The sequence below is a fragment of the Colletes gigas genome, unplaced genomic scaffold (genome assembly GCF_013123115.1).
Source record: "Colletes gigas isolate AHSC1104 unplaced genomic scaffold, ASM1312311v1 Colletes_gigas_Sc00047, whole genome shotgun sequence".
Classification (NCBI taxonomy): Eukaryota; Metazoa; Arthropoda; class Insecta; order Hymenoptera; family Colletidae; genus Colletes; species Colletes gigas.
The window spans coordinates 1,131,927-1,159,745 of NW_025106676.1; the positions used below are offsets into that span (position 1 = coordinate 1,131,927).

General features: G+C 35.0%; 3 protein-coding genes and 1 long non-coding RNA gene across 7 annotated transcripts in view; 2 read left to right on the forward strand and 2 right to left on the reverse strand.

Moving 5' to 3' along the window:
* On the reverse strand, window positions 1-5,157 carry LOC122403209 (protein ERGIC-53). Its single transcript, XM_043406574.1, is given in 11 exon segments — window positions 1-1,027; window positions 1,124-1,329; window positions 1,398-1,591; window positions 1,842-2,038; window positions 2,305-2,476; window positions 2,540-2,651; window positions 3,002-3,101; window positions 3,183-3,453; window positions 3,678-3,734; window positions 4,189-4,404; window positions 5,034-5,157. Coding segments are annotated over 11 exon segments (1,686 nt in total). The 3' UTR covers window positions 1-990.
* Window positions 4,866-6,966, forward strand: LOC122403210 (vesicle transport through interaction with t-SNAREs homolog 1A). 2 transcript variants are annotated; one of them, XR_006259593.1, is made up of 5 exons: window positions 4,866-5,237; window positions 5,368-5,426; window positions 5,674-6,021; window positions 6,147-6,365; window positions 6,929-6,966. XR_006259593.1 is itself a non-coding variant. In XM_043406576.1 (4 exons), exons 1-4 carry the CDS (start codon window positions 5,144-5,146, stop codon window positions 6,303-6,305), a joined length of 660 nt encoding a protein of 219 aa, XP_043262511.1. In that variant the 5' UTR covers window positions 4,866-5,143; the 3' UTR covers window positions 6,306-6,423. The 2 variants fall into 2 exon arrangements, 1 of the variants encoding a protein (XP_043262511.1); XM_043406576.1 differs by lacking the exon at window positions 6,929-6,966 and having other exon boundaries at window positions 6,147-6,423.
* The window catches only part of LOC122403208 (long-chain-fatty-acid--CoA ligase 1), a 23,219-nt gene continuing 1,909 nt past the window's right edge, over window positions 6,510-27,819 (reverse strand). The window contains exons 1-9 of one of the 3 annotated variants that reach the window (XM_043406573.1): window positions 23,202-23,520; window positions 22,838-23,128; window positions 22,580-22,703; window positions 17,889-18,225; window positions 14,166-14,634; window positions 11,662-11,952; window positions 8,246-8,467; window positions 7,683-8,000; window positions 6,510-7,415 (exon numbers count right to left, since the gene is read on the reverse strand). In XM_043406573.1, the coding sequence (XP_043262508.1) occupies window positions 7,278-7,415; window positions 7,683-8,000; window positions 8,246-8,467; window positions 11,662-11,952; window positions 14,166-14,634; window positions 17,889-18,225; window positions 22,580-22,703; window positions 22,838-22,906 (1,968 nt within the window). In that variant the 5' untranslated portion in view covers window positions 22,907-23,128; window positions 23,202-23,520 and the 3' untranslated portion in view covers window positions 6,510-7,277. Of the gene's footprint in view, window positions 7,416-7,682; window positions 8,001-8,245; window positions 8,468-11,661; window positions 11,953-14,165; window positions 14,635-17,888; window positions 18,226-22,579; window positions 22,704-22,837; window positions 23,129-23,201; window positions 23,521-26,149; window positions 26,299-27,819 lie in introns of those variants that run through there. The other 2 variants (XM_043406571.1, XM_043406572.1) reach the window with 2 other exon arrangements.
* Window positions 23,614-27,115, forward strand: LOC122403211. Its single transcript, XR_006259594.1, has 3 exons — window positions 23,614-23,734; window positions 26,101-26,268; window positions 26,623-27,115. It is a non-coding gene; the product is annotated as an uncharacterized LOC122403211 (long non-coding RNA).

The following is a 27,819-nucleotide window of genomic DNA, read 5'->3' on the forward strand; positions in this document are numbered from 1 at the left end:
TATTTTTATTATCAGATATATTTCATTATACATTTACAATCTTCGATAAACTTTTCCAAATGCAATAATGTTAATAGGAATACCGAGCTTGCGAATAATTCGAGTTCCTCCTTTCTATATTATCTACTCGATACACCATACTAAATACATGTTTGTTTAACAAAATGTTTTTTTACAGTATCAAGAATGTTATGATTATTCGACATCACTTTCACCAATAGTGCAAGAGTACGGTAGAGTATAAATATATACTCTATATTTATGTATATTTATGATTTCATACTTTTAATTTGTAGTATTTGTCACGTTAAAGACGTTGAGCTTACCTATACATTTGTTCGTCTAAGGGAATGTAGTACCAGATCGATAAATACCATCTTACAAAAGTGATATTTTAGAGAAATGTTTCAGCCTTCATTTGCTGATATGCCAATTCCCATACAAAAATCGTATAAATATTTATACAGTATATTTCATGTAACACTACTAAAAAATTTTTATGTAAAAAAAGGAAAGGAATCTGTAAAACAAAACTAGCAAAAAGATGGTGCGCGCGTAGCGCAAAACGTTCTTAACGAATGACGATAAAAAAATATATATTACACATAATCCTTTAAGTAAATCACGATAAACTGTCTCACATTCCAAGAGTCCTATTATTTAACTCATAATCTCATTTTCAGATTAATGTCGCATATTTTGTAGTATTTTTATGGCTATGTCTATAATTTGTAATGACGAGTAGAAAAAAATATTTGAAATGATTGAATTATACAAAACTGAGCACGATCAATGATTACCTTTTTACCATGTTCCAGGGCCACAGATTGCCGTGCCACTTTGTTAAATCTAATTCGGATGAAGAATGCATTTATTATACAAATGTTCAACAAAATGCATACTCCATGGATACAAATATTGAATCAGTGCATAAAGGTACAAATTTAATTCTGTATCTTTACTTCTGTACTGTAGGATTAAAAATAAACATTAATATAACTTCTTCGCCTGTGCTTCCTTATTGTCTCTGTAAACAAAAAAAAAGAAAAACAAAATACAAGATCATACATAAATCTACTTTGAACATGTTTGTTTATATAAATTTGACAAAGTAAAAATTTACCGGTACATGCTGTATGCGAACAAGATGATCATTTGAACTGCCACGAAAAGTAAGAACATTGTCGTTGTTAAACAATTTGTTGTAGGACAATCTGTATTTCCACTATTTAATTTAGTATTTACTTGTCCGATCTCTCTTTTTAAAGTATTAATTCCATCTTGCATTTCCGAAATAACAGAGTGATAATCGTATCCCATTTGTTGTACCTATAAAATAGTGTTTTATTCAAATATATCACATAATGATCGATAAAAAATTAAATATAAATAAATACCTGAGCTGTTGGAGCACGAGCCTGATTATTAAGAATAGTGTCAGTCTTAGAATAAACTTCGTTCACAAAGGATTTAATTTCTTTGGCTATATTTAATATAACATTCTGGTTGCCCAATAGGGTGTCGACTTCTTGTCGACGTATTGTGTCAGTCAGTTGAATTTGCTGCCCTGGTTGACCTCCTACCTGCATACCTATAGAAACATTGTTTATGTTTATATAACAATTTTTCGTTTCTAATACTGGTATGCAGAGTTGGCATACTTTTCTCTAGATAACAAATTACATCCGTTTTTTACCAAATTTTATCCGTTTCAGAATGTTTTTATATTGAATGAAACTTTTATTCATATGACACAAATAGAAATTTATCTAGATAAAGATTTATTAGAAGTTATATAAATAATGTCCAACTCTGTTAATGTGTCATATATAAAAGGCTACCTCCTACTTGAAGTTGAGATATTAAATGTAAAGATCTTTCCTGTTTTCCAACTACCTCATCTAATCTTTTATTAAGTTCACGCAATATAACAAACATTTCGCTTTGGCCAGCAAAGATTTGTCTTAATTCTCTCTGATTTTCATTTTCAAAATATTCATCAAATTCTTCTTTTTCAAGATGTTCGTCTGGATGATCTCTAAAAGATTTTATTATATTAGAATTAAATTTCCTGTTTAAAATGAAATTTGTAATTTTTTGAAATTAAGAGACACGGTCGTTACATTTAAAAATACACTTATATGAAACATATCCAGATATTTAATTAAAATTAGAAATTTTGAAGAAAAGAAAAATCCATTGGAAATATTTAAAAATCTTATCGTTTAAAACAGTTTTTTTCGACCGGTGTCACTATTTGGTGCCCTTCTTCAAAAAAGATAATTTTGTAATAATCTTTCTTACCTACGGTATTCCTCTTTTTGTTGTTCTAATTTTTTTTGATAATCTAAGAATTCTTGACTAAGTTTTTGTTGTTCTTCTAATGAAATTTTCTGTTCGTCAGGTCTCAACTGACCAGGAGGATATAGAGAATGTGTTAAGAAATGAGAAACATCATGATCATCAGCCAAACCACCTAGAAGAAAGTGTTACAAATCAATTAATTTCAATAGTTTATTTCTTTCTTAAAGATAGTTACCAGTAGCAGCCGAAACACCAAAATATCCACCCTTTGGTAAATATACACTTTCAACTTGGAAACAAATCCCATAATCTTGTTCATTGTTTGTCATCCCATTATGGAATAATACCTGCAATTAAATATTGAAAGAAAGAGATTAAGATGCATAATACAGTAGTGCCCACATAAATGACCAAACTCGGGACCGGCCGTGGTCAATTATGTGGGCATGGTTACTTCTCAGACTTCAACGGAGATAAGGAAAGAGGATAAGTGCGAGTGAGATACAATAGCTGACACCCGAAATCATATATACAATGTATCGATAACGACCGGCGTCAAATTACAATCGACACGCTCGAAGTTCGAAGTTCGAAGCCGCTTGGCTTCTAAGAATTAGTGGGGATAACCGCGGTCACTTATGTGAGCACTACTGTATATATTAATGTTTGAAAACAAAACATATATGAATATGCTTACTGTTAAAACATTTCGATAATACTCAATTTTTGCTCTTGTAGCAAATGGTTTATTACGAAAATCTCGCAAGCAACCAGCAGATAATTGTGTTGTACCATCACTGTATCAAAGTTAAAATACAGGATCATTTATTGGAATTTTTATTACATGCTAAAAAAGAATAATAAAAGATATAATTCACTTAGTATGATCAAAAGTTTTTGTGCCATCGTTGAGAACAGCCATAATATAGGGGTTGTTGTGGTTATTGTCATTGTCAAAGGAATCAAAGAATATTCCGAGTCCATTCCACTGATCAGAACTACCAAAAACAGTACCATTATAGGCACCCTTTGAACTGGTGTACCAAAATGCTAAACCATCTGCTCCAATTCTTGCCCTTCCTGTTACTCTAAATATCAACTCTACAGCCCACCAATCAAAGGTAATTGGCTGTTTTACCCATATTGCACCTAAATGTAATTTTACACTTTCATATAATACTTAGTAAAAATACATATTATCTTATATTATACCATAAAAACTATAATATAGATCTTATATCTGTATCTTAAAATAATACATTTATATAATAGAGCAAGAAATAATATTTTTATATTCTATAATTTTGTTACTATTAAATTAAATAATTAATGTATAAATTAAGGTAAATTAAAGAAATCAACTTTTCATATACCTTTTTGACTTTTCAATGATGGGGCTACTCTAACATTCTCTGCACTAGCAATCGCATCTGTAATAAACAAATATATTTTTTTTAATGACTCGAATACAATCAATTGATTATAATGTACACATAAGTACGAAAACTAATAACAGAAACAATAATTTAAAATATTTTTACATGTACCATAATATTAAATTTTTAAAAAAGTAATTTAATTTACTTATACAAATAATCGAATTTGATGATTCCTTCTTTTAATTTTCAAGACTAATTAAAGCCGTTTCCGATGTAAATAAAAACATGTACATTTGCCGTGGCAGTTTATTTGAGTTCTGTCATGAAAATATCTTCACATCTATACGTTAAAATATTCGCAGGGAAAAGATCTAAACGAGATCTATGTTTGGAAATGAAATAACGATGTATTTCATTTAAATAATCAAAAAGCCGAATACAAGAAAATAACATACGGAAGTGTTTTACGATTGAGTGTATTTGGTTAGGTTTTACTTTTACTTACTTCCTCCGTACTCCCAGAAAGGCACGCTTCCATCTATTTGTGCGAGATACGGTGGTTTAAAGGAATATTTATACTCAAATTTTCGATGAGGTGTTTCACTGAGAACTGCATTAATTATCGAAAATATATGAAAAATCAAAAGCCACCTCACCTCAGCGGCCATTTTCATTTCGACTGTCGAGTTGAAAGTAGATTGAGCATGGTCGACGGTCGACCCTGTTTAACAGGGCCTGTTACCGGTTGAAACGATTGGTGGGGCCCTTTTAATTCCTCTTATGATTGGTGTATTATCAATGACGTGTCATTTTGTGGCCACATTTCAAAGATTTTGCTTTCTACCGCGAACTTTTTTTATTGTTTTGTAACAGAAGTTTTTATTAATGTACAGTACTTAATTTAACGTGAAATATTCAATGAGAATTTTCTAATTTTTTATCAACAAACCTCGTACCTTAAATAAGTATGTATTTAATTCATTTTTGCAAACGTGTCATATGAGAACATGGCGTTAGTATGAACAAAGTATCAGATAACAACTGTCATAGAATATTATGGATGTAAATAACACGTTTAGTATTATTGATTATCATTAAATGTCGCTTTTGACGATAACACTTCAGAGTATGTCATTTTTCTATCTATTTTGTCCAAAATCTTATGACTGGTGATAGGGTTGAGATAACGGAAAGCTATGCTCTGATTATACAGATTCGATAGATATATTATACGAGATACTGTTACTGTCTAATATTTACAATTCTCCAGCGAAAGAATATATAGAATATATAGAAAGAATATATAGTGACTATATATAATCATGTGGTTGGAGGATGCAAGTCGGTAACCATTTTTCTCAGTTGATTTTAGAACACAGCTATTATAAATCACTATACGGATCCAATGCAAATGTTAGTTTACTCTCCATTTGCTTGTCGTTAATGGAAATACATTCAAGATGGCGTCGCTCATTGACAACTATGAGCAACAATATGCCGTTTTGACAGCTGACGTTACTGCAAAAATCGGTAGAATAAGAACACAAAGTGGCAGTAAGTACAACAAAAACGGAATTGTAGAAACGGTTTTGTCGCAAGACACTGATTGTTACTTTTAATGTCGATTCTCTGTCTTTTGGCATTATTAAACAACAATAATCAATACACATGACGTAATTTACAGATGAGAAAAGAGCGTTCGTTCAAGATGTGGACAGGCAAATTGAAGAGGCTCAGGAACTGGTAAAATAAAATATTAGTTTTCTCTTTTAGTTGAATGCAATTTTTATAAATACATCTTCCGAATTGATGGAAACTGCGAGGAGTTCGTATTGGGGTTAGAAATGATCCCTCGCGAACTTTCGAAATTATTTGAAACCATGAATATAAGAATCAAGAATCATTTGCGCTGTTTTACATTGAGTTTGGTTAATAACACATAATATTTATGGTATTGTTTGGTATTTAATTTTATATATCGAATCTGTAGCTTGAACAAATGGAACTGGAGGTTCGTGGGTTGACCGGCACAGCCCGCGATCGATTACGTGGTCGTGTAGAAAGTCACAGAGCAGAACTGAAACGATTAACACAAGAATTCCAGTTAGCTAAGAAGCCAAAAGATGAGAGCATTGAAATAAGCAGAGAAGATTCTTGGGAAAGCAACATCACAGAGGATCAAAAGAAAAGATTATTGGATACTTCTGACCGAATAGATCATACTGGTAGAACCTTACAAAACGGATATCGAATGGTATTGGAAACAGAAGAAATTGGTTCTCAGGTATTAAAAGAATTGCACGAGCAAAGAGAGACAATACAAAGAGGAAGAGGAAGGGTAAGCTATTACTTTTAACGTAGTGACATGTTTAATTTTAATAAATCACATATTTCTTTTTAAAGAAGAATATAAATTTATTCTTTATTTTTTTATATAGTAATAAACATACTTTACTGTTTTAGTTACGAGAGACAGATGCAGAGCTGGGACTTGGTTCTCGGTTGCTGTCAGGAATGATATTAAGAAACCTTCAGCAAAGATTTATTTTAGCAGGAGTAGCATTAACGCTTATAATTGTTGCTTGTGTGGTTGTGTACTATAGCTTTAAATCTAAAAGCTAAAGAAGCTACTAGAATGATTTTTTGGGTTGGGATACAGCTTGAAAGCCATATTTATTATCAGTGAGTTTCAGATGTTATCAATTTATTAAGTGTCTGTTAGGTGATTATTAAATTATAAATTGAAAGGACGTCGTAGCATATCTTTTTACTGATCTTTTCATTTATTTGAATTATTTTTATATTATTATAATTTAAACAGTTTGTGTTCCTAAATTTTTCATATTAATTTTGGTATTGAGTTGATGTTGATCTCGTATACGTATCAAGAAAAGTTTAAATTTGAAATATCGTCGTTAAAATAGGAAAAAAGTAGTTACAATGTATTATTAGTAATATAAAAAATATAACTTGCCTATTATGTCATATGCTTCTAAGCAGCATATGTTAGAACATCTGACAGTATACATACAAAATCATCTTCACTACCATCGAGTTGTCCATGTCGCGATTTATATATGATGTAAACTTTTGCAAATCAACAAATATCGAGTTTGTTTTACGTATCGCGTACGTGTTCGATTGCCTTTCATAAAAATGGATAATGTATACGTTCCAATATACTACTGCGTACTAAATTCAGAATTTAATTATTTATCGTTATTAATAAAAATATACATTTATAGTTAGGTAATAATCTGTATCAAAATACAAGGATTGGGGGACAAAGAAAACTGTAACTACATGTGAAAAGTATCAAAGGATGATTATACTTAAGAGAAAATCAGACGCGCCTAATAATAACTCATTTTATTACTTATAATATTGTCAATTACCTTAGTAGCCTAAACGGTGCTTTTCTTTTTTGCGTCGCTATGTAATTGTGAAAATGATATAATAAAGTATCGCGGAATAACGAATATATTCGATGACGGAAGTGATTTCTGTGAATGCGACACAAAGGCATTTCGATCCTTCCTGTCTTTGCTGCTCCCAATGCTAATGAAAACAACTCATAGTGAATGTTCAGTCTGGTCAGTCCAAATGTCGGTAAAGATCTTCAATTTGTGGTTTGAAGTATTCTTTCAATTGAGGCCGTTTTGTTTTCAATGTTGGTGTGAGAAGGCCATTTTGCACAGAGAATGGATCCGGGTGTAAATAAATATCTTTTACCTAATATTAACAGAAATAAAATCATTGTATGTAATTTTTTTTTAAGTTACAATAAAGACAATTAATTTTGACACTTTTTATCAAATTTCTATTTTCTACATTTATTTTTGAATAGTTATTTTACTCAATAGAATCTAAAAGTGCTATAATTAAGTTTAATTAGAAAATAATCATTTTATATTTACGAAGGAACATTTACTATCTAAATAGAGTTATCAAAGACTCGCTAATTATTGAACTTTTCAAGTATAATTTTGTTTTGTTTACCTGTTCAAAGGATTTGAGGCCAGCTTCTTTTCCCCATGCAAGCATATCATCCAGAATCAACTGTTTGACTTGTGGATTGTTGCATAACACGCTTAATGTACCAGGTATACCATTCTCTACTGCCCAACATTTTACAACATCTACATCTGGTATTACTATTCCTACAATGCAAGACTTTAGAGACTCCCCATGAACGAATACTTGATGTACATATTGACTACGTAAATATATATTTTCGATCTTCTCTGGAACTATGTATTCTCCTTGTGACAATTTGAAGATGTGTTTCTTTCGATCAATTATTTTGAGTGTTCCATTCTGCAAAAAGTAAATTACTGTAAGTGATTAATATTTCTGTAACCTTTTTAAAATTGTTTCAAGTTAAATATTTGAATCTAGTAGAAAGTATATGGAGAAAGGTAAATCATTTTTTTATTATAAAGATATCTAGAAAAAAGGGAATAGAAAATTAAAATTAAAATAGTATGACGCCCTAAAAACCGGTTGTACTAAAAATGATAAATTCGTCATGGAATTTTGTTTAATAATATTTCTTGTCTTACAGGCAACCACATGCCGATGTCCCCTGTATGATGCCACCCAAATTCATCAATAACTTCAGCAGTTTTTTCGGGATCCTTAAAATATCCAACGAACACGTTAGTACCCTTTACGCACACTTCACCTTTGCTCTTCTTGGCGTAGTATTCCATTTCCGGGACGTCTACTAATTTAATGCAGCAACAAGCCACCGGTGGTCCCACGTGTTCTGGTACATGATCACCCTGTAATAATATCGGAAAAGTAGATCATTTAATATTTCGATCATTCAACTTCGATATACGAAAATGTAAAGAAACAAAATTTAATGGTTTCCTGTGTTTCTTAACTTCAATATTTCGTATTTCCTAATCGAAAATTAACCCAACTATAATATATATCTTGTTTCTAAAAATACCAGATCTACAATGTTAAAGTTAAATAAATAAATTTAACAATTGGCAATTATACTTGAGCGATGCAATATTTTACACTAGTTGCATACGTGCTCGCATATATTTGTACATCTGATTGTACAATTGACGTGACTCGCCACATGCTTTGGCGCGTGGTTGCAAAATTCTTTTATTTGATTAGCCGGCATAAATATCTACGCTTGCCTATAAATAATCACCTTGTGTCGTTTAGGTACATCGATGCCTTTAAATGCAATTAAAATACGAGTGTCCAATCTTCTATTGAAATCACATCGGATGTTCTTATCGAAAAAATTTGCGATCGTGTATTATTTCGTTTCCCGATTGTTAAATACAACAAAAGGAAAGTATGTGTTACTATCAGTAAAAGAATCTTAATTTCAAATTTAAATTTGCAGCGTTATAAATTTTCCAACGTTGAAAATTGTAAGATATCATTTTGTGCAAGCTTTCTTCGATCGTCGTTAATGTTTGTTTGCATAGCTTACGATTACTAGAACCGGAAGAATACTTGTAGGAACAGACAGTTACTTAAACTTGTTGATGCCTTGAAGTGATTTATTTTTCAATTTTGCCTGACTGTTTTTCTAACTCATCAAAGACTACATATATCTCGTAACTTCGGCTCAGTGGGTGCACGAGCGATTTATTTGCGGAGCGTTTATTGACCGCCTGCTTCGTCGAGACGTAAGATATGTATATGTATCTATTTGCCTCAAGCTGAAATGCCTGTTAACATACGTTGCGCGTATTCCTGTGTTTGCATTCCGTTCAATGTAACATTGCTCGCACAGAACACGGAGTTAAACAATAGATGTACTACCGGTTGTTTCCGGTATTAATGTAGAGATATTGGAAGCTAGGAGAGGAACCCAAAACAAGGAGAAAAACTTATGTAAACATAGATTCCTAATCTCCTTCATATAGAAGATGTGCAACTTTCAATTGTCATAGCTGTCACATTTGTTATTCGCTTATTCGAGTCATAGAGAGGTACAGATTAAAATTTATTATCAAACAAAATGCATCGTTCGATTTGTAGTCAATAGAGTCGACCTGCGGAGCTCACAATTCGTCGATTCGATTGTTGATTAAACTTGGAAGCATCAATGTAACGTAAGAAGTGAAGAGAATATTGCTATTATAAGGAAAAATACTGTCGCTGAGAACCCAAATGTATCGATTCAATATTCTATCGCTCTTATTGGAAAATCCTGTACAGAGTGCTTGGTCACTTCTTTGAAAAATTTTAATGGGAGATTCTAGAGGTCAAAATAAGACGAAAATCAAGAACATTAACTTGTTGATCGGGGCTTCCTTAAAAAGTTATTAACGTTTAAAATTCCGCCTGTAGAACGTCAATCTGCGAACAGCTGCTAGTAGTTCTCACTCAGAAAACTGTAAGGCTGTCGATATGTTAGCAAGTAGAGTTTCTCATGCTGAGTGAGATCCACAATCATGCGCACGTAGTCTCTCCAATGCAAATTTGTCTCTATCCCTCCAGTGTTTTGTATTGCTCCATATTTTTAGATACCCCGTGCCCAAAAATACAAAACGTAAGAATGTCGACCCCTGTATTGCCTTACACCCAAGGAATGGTTTATTGGGGATTCAAGAAAACTAGTACCGGTTATACGAAAAACTATTACATAATAGAAGGTGAACAAAATTTTCGGCGAAATTAAAAAATTTCAAATCATTATAGAAAAATTATTTTTAGTTGCAGCGGCCAATTACAATCATTTTTGGTGAATAGATATACCATTGAAATCCTACACACTTTCGAAAAAAAAATTCCAATAGGTGAACAAATTTTTCGGCTAAAATAAAATATTTCGAATCATTTTGGAAAAATTATTCTCGGTTGCGGGGTCAATTACAATCATTTTTGGTGAATAGACGTACCCCCGAAATCCTACTTAGTTTCGAGAAAAAATTCCTTTCTGAAAATATAATATCAGGCCAGAAATGTCACTCCAAAATTTCGTGCGTATCTTTAAAACGTCATAACTTTTGAACGGATTGAAGGATTTTAATGTTTCAATAGGCAAGTAAGGCGTATTTTGGTCAAGAATATATAAAAATTCTAACAATATTGAAAAAGTTATTTCTTGACGCCGGAAAGTTAGAAAAACCCCATAAAAATGGTCAAATTTTCAAACGGCCATAACTCCCACAATAATGAATATATTTCAATGAAATTTTGGGGGGAAAGTAGAGCTCATAGATACTTACAAAACAGTATTAGACAACTTTTCTATAGGGCGTCAAACAAAATTACTGAAAATGAAAAACTAATTTTTAAGAAAAATCGACAGGTGGTGCTTAAATTTTTCGACGAAAAAAAAAGTTTCAAATCGTTCTGAAAAAATTATTTTTGGTTGTAGAGGACAATTATAATCATTTTTAGTGAATACACATACCCCTGAATTCCTACGTAGTTTTGAGAAACAAATTCTTTACCGCAAATATAATGTATGGCTAGAGATCTGTGATTGTATTCCTCGTTTTTATCACTTCATATGTAAATATAGTCCAATTATCTGGCATATAAAATATTAATGGGAGATATTAGGGGCCAAAATAAAGACGAAATCAAGAATACCAATTAGTCGGTCGAGGCTTCGTTAAAAAGTTATTAATGTTTAAAGTTTCGCTTGTAGTAATGGTTGTCACTCAGCATGAGAAACTCTACTTGTTAACGTATCGACAGCCTTACAGTTTCCTGAGTGAGAACCACTAGCAGCTGTTCGCAGTTTGCCGTTCTACAGAAGGAACTTTAAACGTTAATAACTCTTTAACGAAGTCTCAATCAATAAATTGGTATTCTTAACTTTCGTCTTATTTTTGCCTCTAGAATCTTCTACTAAAATTTTTCCCTGAGGTAGCCGAACACCCTGTATATTTCTGTTGTATTCTTTCGTATTTTTAACAATAAATAACGACCTAAACTCGTGATTATCGGTTCGGTTATACTCCTTGTTGTTTCGCTAAATACGAACCTGAATCGTAAGAGTAACTGGCGCGCAACATTCTGTTTGACCGTAGCCTTCGACGATCAGACATCCAAGAGCACATCTGGCAAATGTAAGCACGTTTCCAGCAAGCGGAGCAGAGCCTACCACCATCAGTCTCAATCTTCCACCGGTCGATTCCTTGATCTTTCCAAAGGCTAACTTGTCCCATACGCTGTTGTTCCTGATAATACCTTTCTTGATTTCCGCTTCCTTCGCCCGCATTCCCATGCTGAACACCAGCTTCTTCAGGCACGAGCTCTGAAGTTCGGATTGGACCTGCGAAACGCCGATTGGTAACGTTCACTATGGATTCTATATTTAACGCGGCTAATCGAGCCGACCCTGCTTAAAAGCTGCGTTTTCGCAGAGAACGTTGGCAACCGGTGGCTAACTGTCGGTCCGTTTGAACGATCGATTCATCGGTTGAGCGATTTGCAGCCTCGAGATAAGAGCACTCCGATCGCGAGCACATCTGGAGCTGATGGTCGCCAAAATAATTTTCAGTGATCCATGTCAGCACCGACAGTTTTGAAATTTGAGAAATTCCCTTTAGGCTTTGGAGCCTATACCTTCTGGCGCGCTCGTTAGTCACGAGAAGATCTCGATTCCGCACGATCTCTCGCAGTTTGTTTGAAATCTATTTCTATTCGATGTATTTACGCGCCGTTCGAAGCCTCGCATCTCGCGAAACGAATGTTCCCGCGGAATATTTATTATCTAATTTCAGCGAGTTGAGAATTATGCGCGTCGCGCGCAGTTAAACGGAATGCCCAATTATTTTATATACCGTGGGATTTAGCGTAAGAAAGTTCGATCGACTCTAGACGGTCAAATCTTTTAATCGATGTTTCAGTAAAATACATGAATTCTTGAAAATTATTTTTTAATTATATTTCTTCGGATTTATACATTTTCCTTTTATGTGCTTTTATCGAATAAGTTTTATGTATACTTCGTGAGAATATAGTTTAATGGTTTTTATCTCTTATTGTTAAATATCAGCCAATTTGTTCTTCACATTGGACACTGATCGTTAGATCTTAAATCAAGGGATGAGCGAAGACAGAGAAAATCAACGGAAACATGCTAATGCGTGTCATGCGATAAATTTGACGCGTAAAATTACTGTATACACACACACACATAGTATATAAATTCCATTCATTCGTGGTTTCACGGTTACGGTAGACACGGTTTCGCCTCCACCTGTTTCGTCATGTTGCATTCTCTACTTCTATTTGCGAGTGTGTTTCCTGTATAGTGCAATGAATTTAATACTGGAGACTTCGATTAAATATTCTCGAAATTTTATTTTTCAGAAAACATTACCAATAAAATTGTGTTAGCTTCGTTAAGTTTCGAAGAGTCATTTTTTTCGGACTTATCTTTTAACTCACTTTTAGCATTTTTTTGCCATAGACAATTTGCGTCTCTTTAATTGACTTTGTCGAATTTCGAAACAGACGTTACAAGGACGGTTATTATTGCGATTGCAGGTGTAACGTAATCTCAAACTATAAAACAGTCTCGTGAGGTCGCGGAAGTTTCGACTAGCGAGCTCTGTGTTTACACGTTTAGATAATTTCGCTAATGCAACTGTCCATCAAGTTCAACTGTCCGACACGGTCGAAAGCTCGTCAAATTAGCTTTGACAAACGGCAGATGCGAAATTTGTTAGGCGTTGCACGACGTTCGAGCAATTTCGGTTCTCAATAAATTGCCTTGCACAAACGAGTGTACGCGTCCTTGCACTTTGATGCATAGTCTGGGCGTAAAAATATCTGCCTACACCGTCGATTCCTTCGACGCGAAATTACGATACACGTCCGAATTCCAAGACCGCCGTGGAATCTTAATTTTCTATAGATCATTCGGTAGGGACGGCCTTGCACATTGATGAGCATTCGAAAATATCTTCCACGCCTTCAGAATCTCCTGTAACTTCGATTGCTAAGAATATCACTTGAGCGCGGGCCACTGTATTCGAAATGGTAAATAGAATATTTTCGAAACATATCCGGGAAATTTATTCCGAAATGTTCTCACTCCGAACGAACGAAAATATTCGAAGACTAAGAATAAAATCATTTTTTAAGTATAATTATGTATAATAAATATAAAAAATATTATAAATTCACGGATAATTACTTATTTCAAACTACTGACATTTCCGTTTCAATGCTCAACGAGTCTTTACATCATTCGTGATATTTCTACGCTATTTACGTTTCATTTTCAACTAACGAAATAATTCCCAAATTCGCGGTCCGTGAATACAGGAACGAAACAAAATATATTTCACGTTATTTGTCTCTGTTCAGAAATACTCAACGAACGATAATCAATCAGGTTTAAACGCGATCGGAGCGATCGATCTTGAGCTGTAAACAGTGAATAGTAGTTGCACACCAGGTGGTCGCAAACTTTGGAATCTGCTCGGGTGGCAGAGGGCGATTGGGAAACTGTCGGATTTCGTAAGCTGCACTCACCTTGTCGTACATTCGATTCAAGAGTCGCGGTACCGCTGGCATGACGGTAGGCCTCAAGGCTTTCATATCCTCGGGCAAAGTTTTGATGTCACCGCTGTAAAAGCCCACGGACCCGCCCACCATGTACATGCCGTTCTCGCAACAGCGTTCCAACATATGTGCCAGAGGCAAGAAGCTGATCATCGTGTCCTTGTACGAGGGCTTGTGCTCGCCCAGCTGCAACAGAACCGCGCAGACACCTGCCATCACGTTCTGATGCGTCAGCATCACGCCCTTCGGGTTGCCAGTAGTTCCGGATGTGTAGCATATCGTGCACAGGTCGGTCACCTTCGGTGGCACTTCCGGATGGTTCTTTTGTGCGCCGAGACGCTCGACGTCATCGAACCTCAACACTTCGACGCCACGGTTCTTTGCCCTCTGATTCGTCGCTTGTCGCGTTTCCTTCACCACTACCAGTTTCCTCAGGCATCTGGGGAGAAACGTGGTAGGTCAGTTATCCACATTGGAACAACGCATTTCGTACAGTAACGTCTCGTTAAGGGGGGAAATCACTGACTGATTGAAAAAATCGAAATTTTTTTTATCTCTTTTCAATGCATGACGGTTTAAGAATGACCTCTTAAAATATTAAAGTAAAATTCCCAAAAATGACAAAGTTACAGAAGATTTAGAACTAACTGTTCTTTACTTCGGGACATTCATTTGAAACTCTTATTATTTCTGCTGTGGTAAAGGTTTCATATGAATGGGAAGTGTTTTGGTCGAAATAACTATGTGAATCAAGAGTATTTAGTCTAAAGTGATAAGTGGTGTGAATGAAATCTACCGATACACGACTAAAGTGATCCAACTGGCAACTTATATAGCTGTAATCCAATTTAACGATGGTTACTCAGGATTATTACAAATAATAAAGATCCTTGATATTAAAATTGGACCACAGGTAAACGCATATTGACGCAAACAGGACACGCTTCGCCTTTCCGCTGTTCAGCGAAAACACAAAACAGCGACGCATGACGTTCGATTGAAAGAAAAAGGAGATATAAATGAAGGAGATGACGATGATCTTTCTACAGAAAATACGTTTTAGAGTCTTGAAGTGGATGCCCTTAGAAACTTTAAAAACTCTAACATTATTTCATAGATAATTTGGTGCACAACTTGAAACGTATTTTTCTCAAAACTAAATTTTTCAAACTGGGCGGTGCAATAACTCAGTCAATTTTCATCCGATTTACTTAAAATTTTGTGTGGTGGTTTCTAATACTATTCTCTCCCGTTGCACGTATGGAATTTTCAATCGAATAATTAGTTTCGACGTGGTGTTAAAAGAAGTATTGACTTTGTCACAGTTTGTTGAGATTTTTCCTCCAAAGAACTGTTCAAGTTCCAGGTGTGTTTCCAACCTTCAGTAAAATTATATATTAAAAGAATTGCATTTATAAATTTGTTGCCCCTTCTATAATTAATCAACAGAACTTCTGCCAACGGGAATGGTATTCTACCACAGACGAGATATACGAGTAGACCACCATTTTCAAACGACCATAACTCCTACAATGGTGAATGTATTTCATTGAAATTTGTTTACGAACCAGAGCTGATGAATATCTACCAAAAATTATTGAACAACATATCCGTAGAGCGTCAAACAAATTTATTAAAAATCAAGAACGAATTTTTAAGAAAAATCGACAAAGCGGCAGAAATTTTGTAGAGAAATTAAAAAATTTCAAATCATTCTGAAAAAATTATTTTCAGTTGCGGGGGTTAATTACAATCATTTTCGGTCATTACATAAACCCTTGAATTCCTACGCACTTTCAAGAAAAAAATTCCTTACCGAAAATCTAATGTCCGACCAGAAATGTTTCCCCGAAAATGTTTAAAATATCATAACTCTTGAACGGATTAGAGGATTTTAATGTCTCGAAATGCAAACAACGCGTATTTTAGTTAAGAATATGTAGAAATTCAAAGAATATTCGAAAAGTTGTTCCTTAACACCGTAAAGTTAGAAAACCCCCATAAAAGTGGTCCAATTTTAAAACGACCATAACTCCTACAGTAGTCAATGGATTTAATTAAAATTTAGTGGTGAAGTAGAGCTCATGGATATTTACAAAAAAGTACTAAACATTTCCGGACAGCATTAAACAAATTTATTAAAAATCGAAAACGAATGTTTAAGAGAAATCGACAAGAGGTAGCTAAAGTCGGTAAAATTGAAAAATTTCAAATCATTCTGAAAAAATTAGTTTCAGTTGCGGTGATCAATCACAATCATTTTTGGCGAATAGACCTACCCCCAAAATCCTACCCACTGTCGAGGAAAAAATTCGTGTAGGTGGACAGATTTTTCGGCGAAATTGAAATGTTTCGAATCATTCTGGAAATATTATTTTCGGTTGCGAGGGTCACTTACAATCATTTTTGGTGAATAGATATACGTTTCTGTTTAACGTACACATTTCATTATGTAATGAATAATTTCGTGCATGAGTGTATCTTGTTATACGTATATAAATATGATATACGTGAATCTATTTCAAATATTTCAATCGATTCATCGTTAGATAGCAGCTGTAATCACAAATATGAATCATAAAGTAATCTGCCTCCCTATAAATACAAAATGACGTAGAATTACGTCAGTGGCGAACAGTTATAGATTTAAAAATTACGTAAATTACATCAACGGCTGCGAATGTGTCGAGCGCTTCAAAATGGAGTACCGAATTATTTAAGAAAACTGAAAAGAAGCTACGTTCAGTGTTGAAAGAAAGTATTTAAAACAATAGATCGGTTTGTGAAGAGCTATATTCTATGTATAAACGTAAAAGTAAGAAGATAATGATTGTCAAATACTTTATTACTAAAGAAAAAAATGTAGTACAATAATATTGTATTTGCAAACAAAGATAAATGTTTGGATACGATGGATTGAAAATGGCGTGGCCAGCATATACATATACAGGTTTTCTATCGTTTAAGTTGCAACTGTAATGAAAAGTCGAGCTATTTTAAACTGCCAAATGTTTCAGGACATTGCACGGGAAATTTAAATTTGACTCGTATACCACGTGAGGTTCGTACATTGTACAGACGAAGATATGTAGAAATGTATACATATCCTCGTCCATGGCATGCTGCCACTATACATAGCGTGTAATAGGTAATTTATGATATCGTCCGTTCGAAAATGTGATAAAATATCAAATTTTTCTTTACGTTTTCGTTTTATCGCGACGAAAAATTTATGATTTTTGTCCACACTTAATATCCGATGCAACGTATTACTTTCAGTTTAAGATTCTTTTCATCGAACTTATTTACTTCGCCGTTACATACAATTTACGATCTGTAAAGTAACCGCGTCACATAATTATGTTTTACTGCTACAAGTAGTTAAATCTTTCTCGAGGGCTGGTTATTTGATAACAAAAAGAAGCTTATCAAAGACATGTTGACTTCATATCATTAAAATCGTTAATAATATCGTAAGAGAAAGGGCATTGAGAGCTAAGCGTTAAAGCTTCAACCTACAAGCCTCGATAGCACGAGCTTCGTACGACGATAGTTTAAAAAAAAACTCAGCATTTAACGTTCAAGCTTCAAAGCTTCGAGAGCTTCGAGTTTACACAACACTGCGTACGGAAATCGTGGAAATCTGGACACTCAGACCCAATAAAATACCACAAATCAAACGGTGTTACGTACCTTGGTGCCTTGTCAAGCAGTAAATTGCATTTTTTATCGTTTTCGCAGACCACTAGGCTGATATCGGCCTGGTTGATGATGAAAGCACAAGCATCTGGGCCCAGCGTGTCGTAGAGGGGCACGACGACGAGGGAATACGTGTAGCATGCCTGTTCGGTGAGGATCCATTCGGGACAATTTTGGCTGTAGAGGCCTATGAGGGTGTGAGAGCCCGGTTGCAGCCCCAACGACACCAGGCCGGATCCGAAATTTTTCGCCCTGAGCAGAGTCTCGTTGTAGTGAATCCACTGGTACGGTTTGTTGGGCCCATCTCGCCAGCCGAGACAAGGGCCATTGTCTGCGCGTCAAGAAGAGGAGCCAATGATTTCGGGACGATCCGAAGGAGGAAGCGAGCGGACGAAGGCCAGGTTTCGCGAGAGTCAAGGAATGTTAATTGTCGGCGTATGCGCGATCTGCCAACATTCGCTAGCGGGTGTCACGGGATAACGGCCGAGACGCGTGACCACGGCAATTTTTACGCAGGAGGATACTCGAGCGTGGAGACATCCAGGGAGAACGACGCACAGTGTTTCAAAAAGAATTATAAATCAACCTACAAACGTTGCAATACTATTTTTTTAATAAAACATTGAACGCGTCTTTTTCTCGAAACGCAGGTAAACTAACAAGGAGAGGTTCCGAGGCCTGACGCTATTGAATCAAATGGTATACCTAGTTTTGGGCGTAGACGACTTATAATTTTTTAGATATTTAACATTAAAGTTATTAGTAGGTACTTATGTACAGAAATAGAACTACGTACATTCATCAGTAGCCAGCGTAGCGTGGTTGATAAGGCGTACAGACTTTTAAGTATTTACGAAAAAGATAAACACCGACTCAACACTAACAAGTACTGATGGTTGCAGCGAATTTAAATGATCTCAGTATCTTAAGTATCTCATCTTTTTTTAATTAATCCTAAACAACTTCCCTCTCTGTATGTAACTCGATTTAATTATGCTTTGTATAGCTTTTGCGGTGCCATTTTTCTATACAAAATATTAAATTTTGCCTCTAGTATAAGTAACTATTCTTAAAACTATCTTGTAAGTAGCATCAAGTGCGATGGACATTATTTAATGTCAAGATTATGCGAGCTCTATGTTGAACCATTAGTCTAAATTGTACTTCTAGTTATATGATAGCCGTTTGTACGTTTAGGTTTATTATATTTATAATTGTTTAAAAAAAAAAGGTTGATAAGGCGTGTGCCTGCAAGTGCAATCTTCTTTTGCCGCAGGTTCGAATCCTGTTAAAACAAATTTTTTTTTACTTTTTCAATCATTTCTTTATCGTACAATCTACAACTTATCGATCTGCAACGAACGTTGTGGTTCGTTCTTCTAATTTATTTATAAGTTATTCTATCACAGAGCTTCTATTTCTGTTTTTAATACTTGAGTTTAAAGATATTATCTTTTAGTTTGTTTTTTCGTACGTCGATCTGCATGCTCCTTCCTCTACAAAATCTCTGAAAGTTACGATATTTCATTGTCAACGTCACCTATTACAATAGAAGAGAGTCTTCGATGTATGTATTATTGTACTCAATAAGTAAACAATAGTGAAAATTACTAATCCTTGAAGATTTAGAGATATCAAAACATCGTAAGTTATGTAATAGAATATAATCAGAATGATGACTTTATCGCGGTCAGACACGCGTTTTAAAACACTGTGCAACGTGGCTTGATAAGTTAGTCGGATGATATTTACGATCGCGACGGGTGTACTGATTAAACGATTCGGATTTAGAGTGTAGTAGAGAATAACATCTTCTTCCGGAACTATGATTAATTGCCTTTCGAACGAGGAGCACGACACGATTACTCGTTTGGAACGGTAATTTATGCTTTTCCGGGCACGCGTAGCGAAGCTCACCGCTTCATTCGAAACAGGTGCAGATCGAATCTTACACTACATTCGGTTGGTGTGTACGTGGTTATCAATTAAAGGTGAAATTTCATGCCGCTTTCGACTGATTACAGTGGTCGCTAAATTTTAAACAGCAATCTGTATTCTTTGTTATTAAGTTTACGTGTCTCCGTTTACAGTCTTTGCACTCCGAGTTAACCGTTTTGCAGATCATATTAAGGATTTAATAAATAAGATACTTATTTTGTAATGTTCGTTTTAATTTAAAGCGTATGTTAAGGCCGACATCTTATTTTGCTTCGTTCGCTTTTTTTAGATCTAGGTATAGAAATATAATGCAGTTAACCAAGAAACACGAAATCATTACGAAACACTTGTTTTCAACGGGACATAAATCTTCGATGCGAAACGAACTATTTAAATATATCGATTCGTAAGATGTTAAAGATTCACGTAAGAAATAAATATGTACGTGTTGTGCCACAAGCTGTTTTCATTAGAAAATATTGTTTACAAATTTTCTTCTATACTATTAAGTGTTCCCTTTCCTATTTAAAAACCTTCGGATAAAATTCTATTCATTTTCATTTGTTCCATATAACACGTTTCTAATTATCGACTGGTCAATTTCTATATTATTTTGTAAAAGCCAATTTAATGTTTTGTTTCGATGATATTGGATTTTTCTTCTTTCCAATCGATTTAAAATTAATTTTTTTAAGAGCTGTTTGTACTGTACATTTACTCCAACGTACAACTACATAGTTTTCTGGTAATATTGTTGCCATTGTTGCCGTTTTTGTTTTGACTTCTTGTCAGTATCATCGATCGCCTTACAGAGATCTATGAATATCGTCGAAATTGATTTATAATTTTCTCTTAATTAAAACTTTCTTGATGTCAATATTCTTGAATAAATTATTCCGACAATTTATTAACAATCATTTTCTAAGAAAACACTTTTATTGGATCAATTTCCCTCTTCACTATTTATTGCGTAAAGAAATGTAGTGGCCAAGCATCGAAGAGCGATTTCATTGTTGTCATAACACCATAGTTTCCAAGGAAACAGATTGTAACGGTCTAGTATCGCTTTCCATCGTTCTTTAGTTAATGTTTCATTGTTATTATCCGACAAAGGGAAAACGAGATTTTTCATAAGATCGATGCAACATCATTCGCAACGCTTCGAACTTACACTACGCGCAGCGATGGAATCTGAAGCACTTCGAATGGGTTCGAATTTACATTCGAAATTTAGAACTCTTAAAAGTCTTGATAAGTTTTGAAAGTTTCAACGTTATATTATTTTCTCACACACTTCGTTTCTACTTTATTTATTTTCGGTTTTCTTCAGTCTACTACGTATTATTGGCTTCGGTGCAGGGTCAAGTTCGACGTCGAAATGAGATAATATTGTAACGTGATTGCTTTAACATTCGAATCTCTTTCTCTTTCGCTCGCTACCCTTTCCTATGTTTAAGGGGGCAGTGTCATGTGAGACCTCAAAAAAATCAATTTTCCTTTATTTCATTTTTTGAAAGTGTATATTTTTAAAAATGTACTGTTAAATTTTGAGAGATAAATGTCAAGTATTATGGATTCCAGAACATTTTTTGCATAGCCCTCGGTCAAGAGACATCTGCTGTTTTTAAAAATCAAAATTCTAAATTTTGTGCTATCTGGATGCCAACACTCTGGAAGTAACTCTATATGGAGCTGAGATTGATTAATATGATCTTGCAGAGTTTAAATTTCGTTTCTCTCGAAATGTAATTTTCTCAATCGGCGTAGATAAAATCTCAAAAACTAATAAGTTCGATTGCTCTGAAATTTTTACACGTTGTTTCACATACTAGCAGCTCTCGTCTGAACTAAAATTATATTTTTACAATGACTTTATCATATTCTTTTATTAAAAATTTTGGGGAAAAATGACAAAATTTTGCAATCTTTAATTTAAACTTTCGTCATTTCGCCAATGTTTAAATTAATTATTTTGGTTCGGGCGATAACAGGAAACGTACCGAATAAAAATCTTTTCGATTTTTTTGATTTAGTCAACCTTGAGAGCTGCAATCACTTATATCAGTGTTTAAATACATGTTTACTGTGGGCGTAATAAAACCATGAAAAGTCAATGAGAATTATTGAAAAATTTATTTTGTTTTCCCAAAGGATAGTTAAGTAAATTGCGAAAATAAATTATAACGTTAGATGTAACATTTAGTGAAAAAAAAATTAATAAATATGGTTAAATTTTGCAACGCATACATGAGACTGCCCCCTTAAACCGATTCTATTGAACAACTACTATCAAAACTTTCGACGCAGTCGATTCTATCGAGACTTTCGAGACTTTAAAGAGTTCTCTAGGGTTCGAAGATTTAAAAGCTAAGATTCGTAGAGCCCAACGGTAAACTGAGCGTCCCTGAGAACGACAGGTGTCCCGTGTCACAGCGTGCGAGGCGTGGGTTCCTCGCGAGTTAAAAATAAAAACCGCGTCGAATTAAATAACAAGTTTGTCGGATCTCAGGATCGACAAGAATCGCGTAGAATCCATCGGGGGTGGCGGAACGAACGATCGACGAGCTTATTAGTCGGCTGCGTTCGCGAAGCGTGTTTGTCATGTGAACGTGACCAGCCAGCCACTTGCCAAACGGTCCATTACGCGACCGCGTGCAGCCCATCTTTGCTCGTTTATTTAAAACGCGAATGCGACACACACGGGTTTCTCTGTAGCGTTAGCGTGTGGGATTATGTACGGGACTTACTGGACTCTTTGGCGCCTTTGCGGAAACCGTCATACAGGGTTCTCGTGTCCTCGTGTATGTAGCTTACGAACTTTCCCTCCTTGCTGTCCTTATAAAACCTCGACACTCTGATTAGGTCGGTACCCTGCAAAACGTTTGCACACGTGAAAATCCGGTGTATTCTCGGCTTACGTAACGGAATGCCAAGTGCAAATCTAAGTTTAGCCAGTGCATGGAGCGGGATTGGTGCATAGGAGAAAGCGGAACTATTTGTCCCACCGGGGTGACCGTCTCCGGAGGAGAAAGCATGTCGGGACGAAACGCTTCCTGGTTTCCCTGTACACCCATCGAGCCGACGTTTCGATCTCCTAGCGATGCCAAGTCGCTTGTGCAACAAGTCTGGCCACCCACACACCTTCGAACGAACCGAGCGTACGACCCGAAAATTTCATCAGAATGTTTTGCCCGGTTCGAATGCAGCTCGACTGTGTTAACGCGTAATAGAGAAAATCACGGGAAACTGTTCCGCGACGGAGAGGGTCATCGAGTGGCACGATCGACGAAGAACACCTAGCATCGAGGGAACGATCGTTAGTAGTGTTTCGAGTGATAACGCGTTAACGGAGAACCTGAAACACTCCACCTTGACTGTGTCGGATTGATCGGTGAGATCGATCGGTGGTCGAATGGGCTCGGGGGCGAAACAACTCCACGACATATCTTGGATTGTCCGCGAACGCTGCACAGAGGAAGCCCCGTACGAGCGTCTACGGGCCTGATTGATCTCTTCACCAGAGGATTTTGTTCCGCGATGCACTACTACTTCGAACGAGAGAGGGGCCCGCGCGGCCGCAAGAATTAGCTTCACTTCGTCGCGAGACTTCGCCTTTGGAACAGCTTGCTTGTCAGAAGTAGTACTGATGCCGTTGCTGCTGCTGCTCCACCGAGAGGAGCGGCTGCTATCAGTAGCTCGCACATAAGACTAGCCCGTCGTCCATCCTCTACGACGATCTTCGACTATATTTAAATATAGTGGTCCGAGCTGGTGGAACGAGCGTCGTCCTCGACGGACACCAAACTTGTTGGATGATCGCCAGCCGCGAAAAAAATCGATCAACATAGGGGCTTTGACGGGGAGGGATCTACGGGAAAGCATTCGTTAAGCCTGTTTCTCGGGTAACGACAGTCGTTTTACAAGCGGACGGGAAGATAATCCTGTTACTTATCGACGATACGCGCCTACTGCTTCCTACCGATGTTATCGTGACGGACGTTACGAGAATCGATTTGTCGAGATTACTCGATTGTTTGACAAATATTTGCAGATTTACTGGGATTCAGGCGCTTTTGAGATCGATTTTCTGATCGTGTCAATACTTGTTTTAGCTTTTGACTAAAGATCCGTTTATACGGGTCATAGGTATTGGGACGCTTGGCCAAAACGTTGTTAATATTTGGATTATTCTTTCTGGGGTCGCACAGTGTTCGAAAACGGCGATTTAGACAAGAAAATGTCCAATTTTTTACCATCTCCAATCATTTTACTTTAGGTGCCATTAAGTTTGTATATCCTTGAGGATCTTCGTTTGAAACATTATTTATCCCTAGAAATTGTTTAAATAGATTAATTTTGACTAAGAAACTCGACGTTTCTATTCCTTTTAGAAATCTGTTTTTGCAATTCGTATTTCTCCTTCTAGGAAATAATGATACACTGCGTGTCATAATTATAAAACTACCCTTAAATTTTCAATTTTATTATATATACATTCACGTTAACAATCTATGTTTCCTTAGAATTTTAAGTTGAATTATATTTATTCTAAAAAAATGAACTACAGAAAATTGATTCATTACTGTTTCATAACTATATGTAGAACCAAGCATTCAAATGTTGTTTTCTGTCGATATTTCGTCAGTTTTGTTTTGTCTAGTGTGTTGAAAGTGTGATAAAATTAATTTGGTTAATAATGTCACGTGGAAGTTATTTAAGTGAGCAAGAAAAAGGCGAAATTATAATTTTCACGAAAGTAATGTGAAAATACGTGATATTGCACATAGATTTAATCGCCCTTTCAATGTTGTGATGAATTTTTAAAAAGATCTCGATCAATATGGACAAAATAAAAAAGGGGGACTAAAGAAGTACCTTTCTCTCAGTTCTCAACTTTTAATTTCTAACACACTGATCAATTTCAGTAAAATACTTACTGAAATTAAGTCGGAACTTGAATTAAATGTGCCTCGTTCATAAGAAGACACAATTTTATTAAAGCTCCACGACTATTAAGTTGGCATAAAGAAGCTAGACTTTCTGTAATTTCTCCTTTATCTAGTGGATACAATTTATCCTTCTTTGACAGAATGTCGTTTCTTAACACAATTTCAAATATGCACACTATACATATACACTTTGCTTTTCATTATTTTAACAGCAACTTATAAAAATTGAAAATTACAATATAAAATTACAGTGTATTACAATAATTTCATTTTGTGCTGTATGAATCTTACACAGAAAGGTACACGCTTTATTTTAGAATAAAAACAATTCATCAAAATTTATTACAATTTTAAATACAGGTAATTGAAAAGAACCAATTTTAGTATGCAGCTATCGTAAGTTTTTGGAATAGAAGTTATTAGATTGGTACGTATTGGTCAAAATTCCACCACAGGCTTGTAGTTTATGTTCATTTCTTTGGTTTCTCTGAAAATCATCTTTTCCAATAATACAACTTTAAAGTTAGCGAATCTTATTCTTATTACTCCTATTTTCAATTATTTTCTTTCAAAATGTTATGTAGCAGTGAAACTTTCATAATAAATACATTTCGTTATTTTCTTTAATTGAATAATTTAATTTTCGTTTAACATAAAATAATATAAAAATTATTAAGTAAAATTAATGTTAACAGTGTTAATAATCGTTCGTAAACTTGTTTTTAAGGATTTATGGCACTTTTAAGGCGAAATATATTTTTTCGCGTCTAAATCGTCGTTTTCGAATACTGTGAGTCGTTTAAAAGGTTCATTCCTCTATTTTCACACCCCCTAATTGTAAGTTGAATCTCCTCGAGTATCGTTTTGCGCGAGAAAGCAAGTGAGAACGTAGAGATCCGCGTCGAGTAGTCTAATCAAAATTATAGAGTTCCATTTAAAAGAAGGATACAAAACGAATCAAATTATAATTTTCGTACCATTGATGTCGTGTAATTTTGCCTTACGACATTTTTTTTTCGTATCTCTACCCGTTTTAGAGATACAGCTTTTTTCGGTTACGTGGGACACCCTGTCGATGCTATCGTAATCGACGTTCCGACAAGACTTGCCGCGAATTCATACCGTTCAAGTGAACCAAGTGCCATATGTTGTTCAAAAGATCGGTTGCAGAAGCGTGCGAGTACAAAGCGTTACAAATAAAGTTGCAAGAAAAATGTTTGAATGTCCGCGTCGTTCTCCTGCAACAAGTATCCACGACGTGAAATTCGCGAATTTGTAATTTCTCGAAAACATATTCATCAGCCGATTTTCTGTTCAAGCACTTCAAGCGGTAAGCCGTAATTAACGCCACGAGGGGTGTCTACTCACCGGAAGTAATACGGACTGAGCATCAAGCGGCCATAGCGGTTTTTCCGGTTTTGGTCTGGATGCACGGTAGGCCGCAATGCCGGTGACTACGAGGACTCCAGCTGCACCGCCTAAATAAGGTAGGTAGTCTTCAAACTGGTACTGTAACACTTTGTTTAGAACCATTTAAATCACTCTAGAAATATTGAAACATGTTATAATCTGCTAATAAAATACATGTTCACTACCGGTCATAAGTATTAGGACACTTTTTTTTTATTTTAACTTTGCGAAAAGAAGTTTTACGATAATCTTCTTGAGGTCGTTTTAAAAACATATTTTGTTTGACAATAGGATAATAAGAATAGAAGGTACTATACATCGGAAACAAACTGAATAAACATTAAGATAAATAAGATTGAAAATCGTAATATTCTCTTTCATCGCTTCCTCTACTCTGAACCTTAAAATAACTTATGTTCTCCATATTTTAGACTTTTTCGCGCGTTTATTCTTCAACCAGGCTGTAAAGCGGACAGATCGGTAATGTTATGAAAGACAGTTATGCTCTACATCTTTCAAGTTTCCTTCAAAAAATTTCGTCTACAGTAAAAACAACTGATCGGGCTAAAGAAGATATTGTTTTGCGAAATAGAAGAGGTAAGCGTAGAATTCGATCTCTGTGGTTTCGACAGATGATACGCGAAATGTATAAAAGCGAAACACAAAATTTCAATTCAGCATTCCATTCGATTGCGTATGCATGTAAATTAAAAGTTTCGGATAGAAATACGTTAAAATAATTCTTGTTATTTTCAGTAATAGAGAAGGCTATTAACGTTTGTTTAATTACGTACAAATTAATTTTCAAATATATTAATTCTGTATTACCTTTCAACATCTTTGTCCGAGATTAGGTTGTATTTCAAAACTTAAATATTTTTTCTCCGATTATTTGATTGATTTTTAACTGTTTTCACTCTAATTATCCAGCCATGCGAGATGTATTATTTCTATTTGTATGTATATAGAATATTACGCAAGAAAAATTATGTTTAAATTCTAGATATCTTGGCGAGTATCATTTAATTATTTCAAATATTTAGTTTCAATAAAGCTTCTGAACAACTTTTACTGGACTCGTATAACTTTGGTAATGTTTAAATATTTCAAAGAAATTTGTTTAATGTTAACAAAAGAATGCTGTTATCCGTTAAATTATTGTACAAAAATTTAAGTAATTTGTTTCACCTTCATAGGTTATGTACATATGCACATTTAAGTTATGTAAAAAGTGTATTAATAAAAACAAAATGTACGCATATCAAATAAGGAATTGTTACGAATTTCCTGACATTTTCTTGAATTTTTTCTCTGATTTAGAAAGTAAGACATTTTTTAAACTGTATTCTGAAATGCATTTGTCTATTTTATTGTTACTGGAATATTCTTGTGAATTGTTTGAGTAACCGATTTAAACTGTCGTTGAACTGTCTCAGTTTCCAGGCAACGATTTTGTTACGTCAACCAAACGTGACGCGGCACAAACGAACAAACACGATAAATATCAACAAAGAAATGATAAAAACAAATTTTCACAGCACCGCGAAGAATGCGTGCTCGAAACACGCGTAAAGAAGCGTCGGCGCGATTCATATGCTGGGTTGCTTGCAACTGCGTTCATGCTCCGT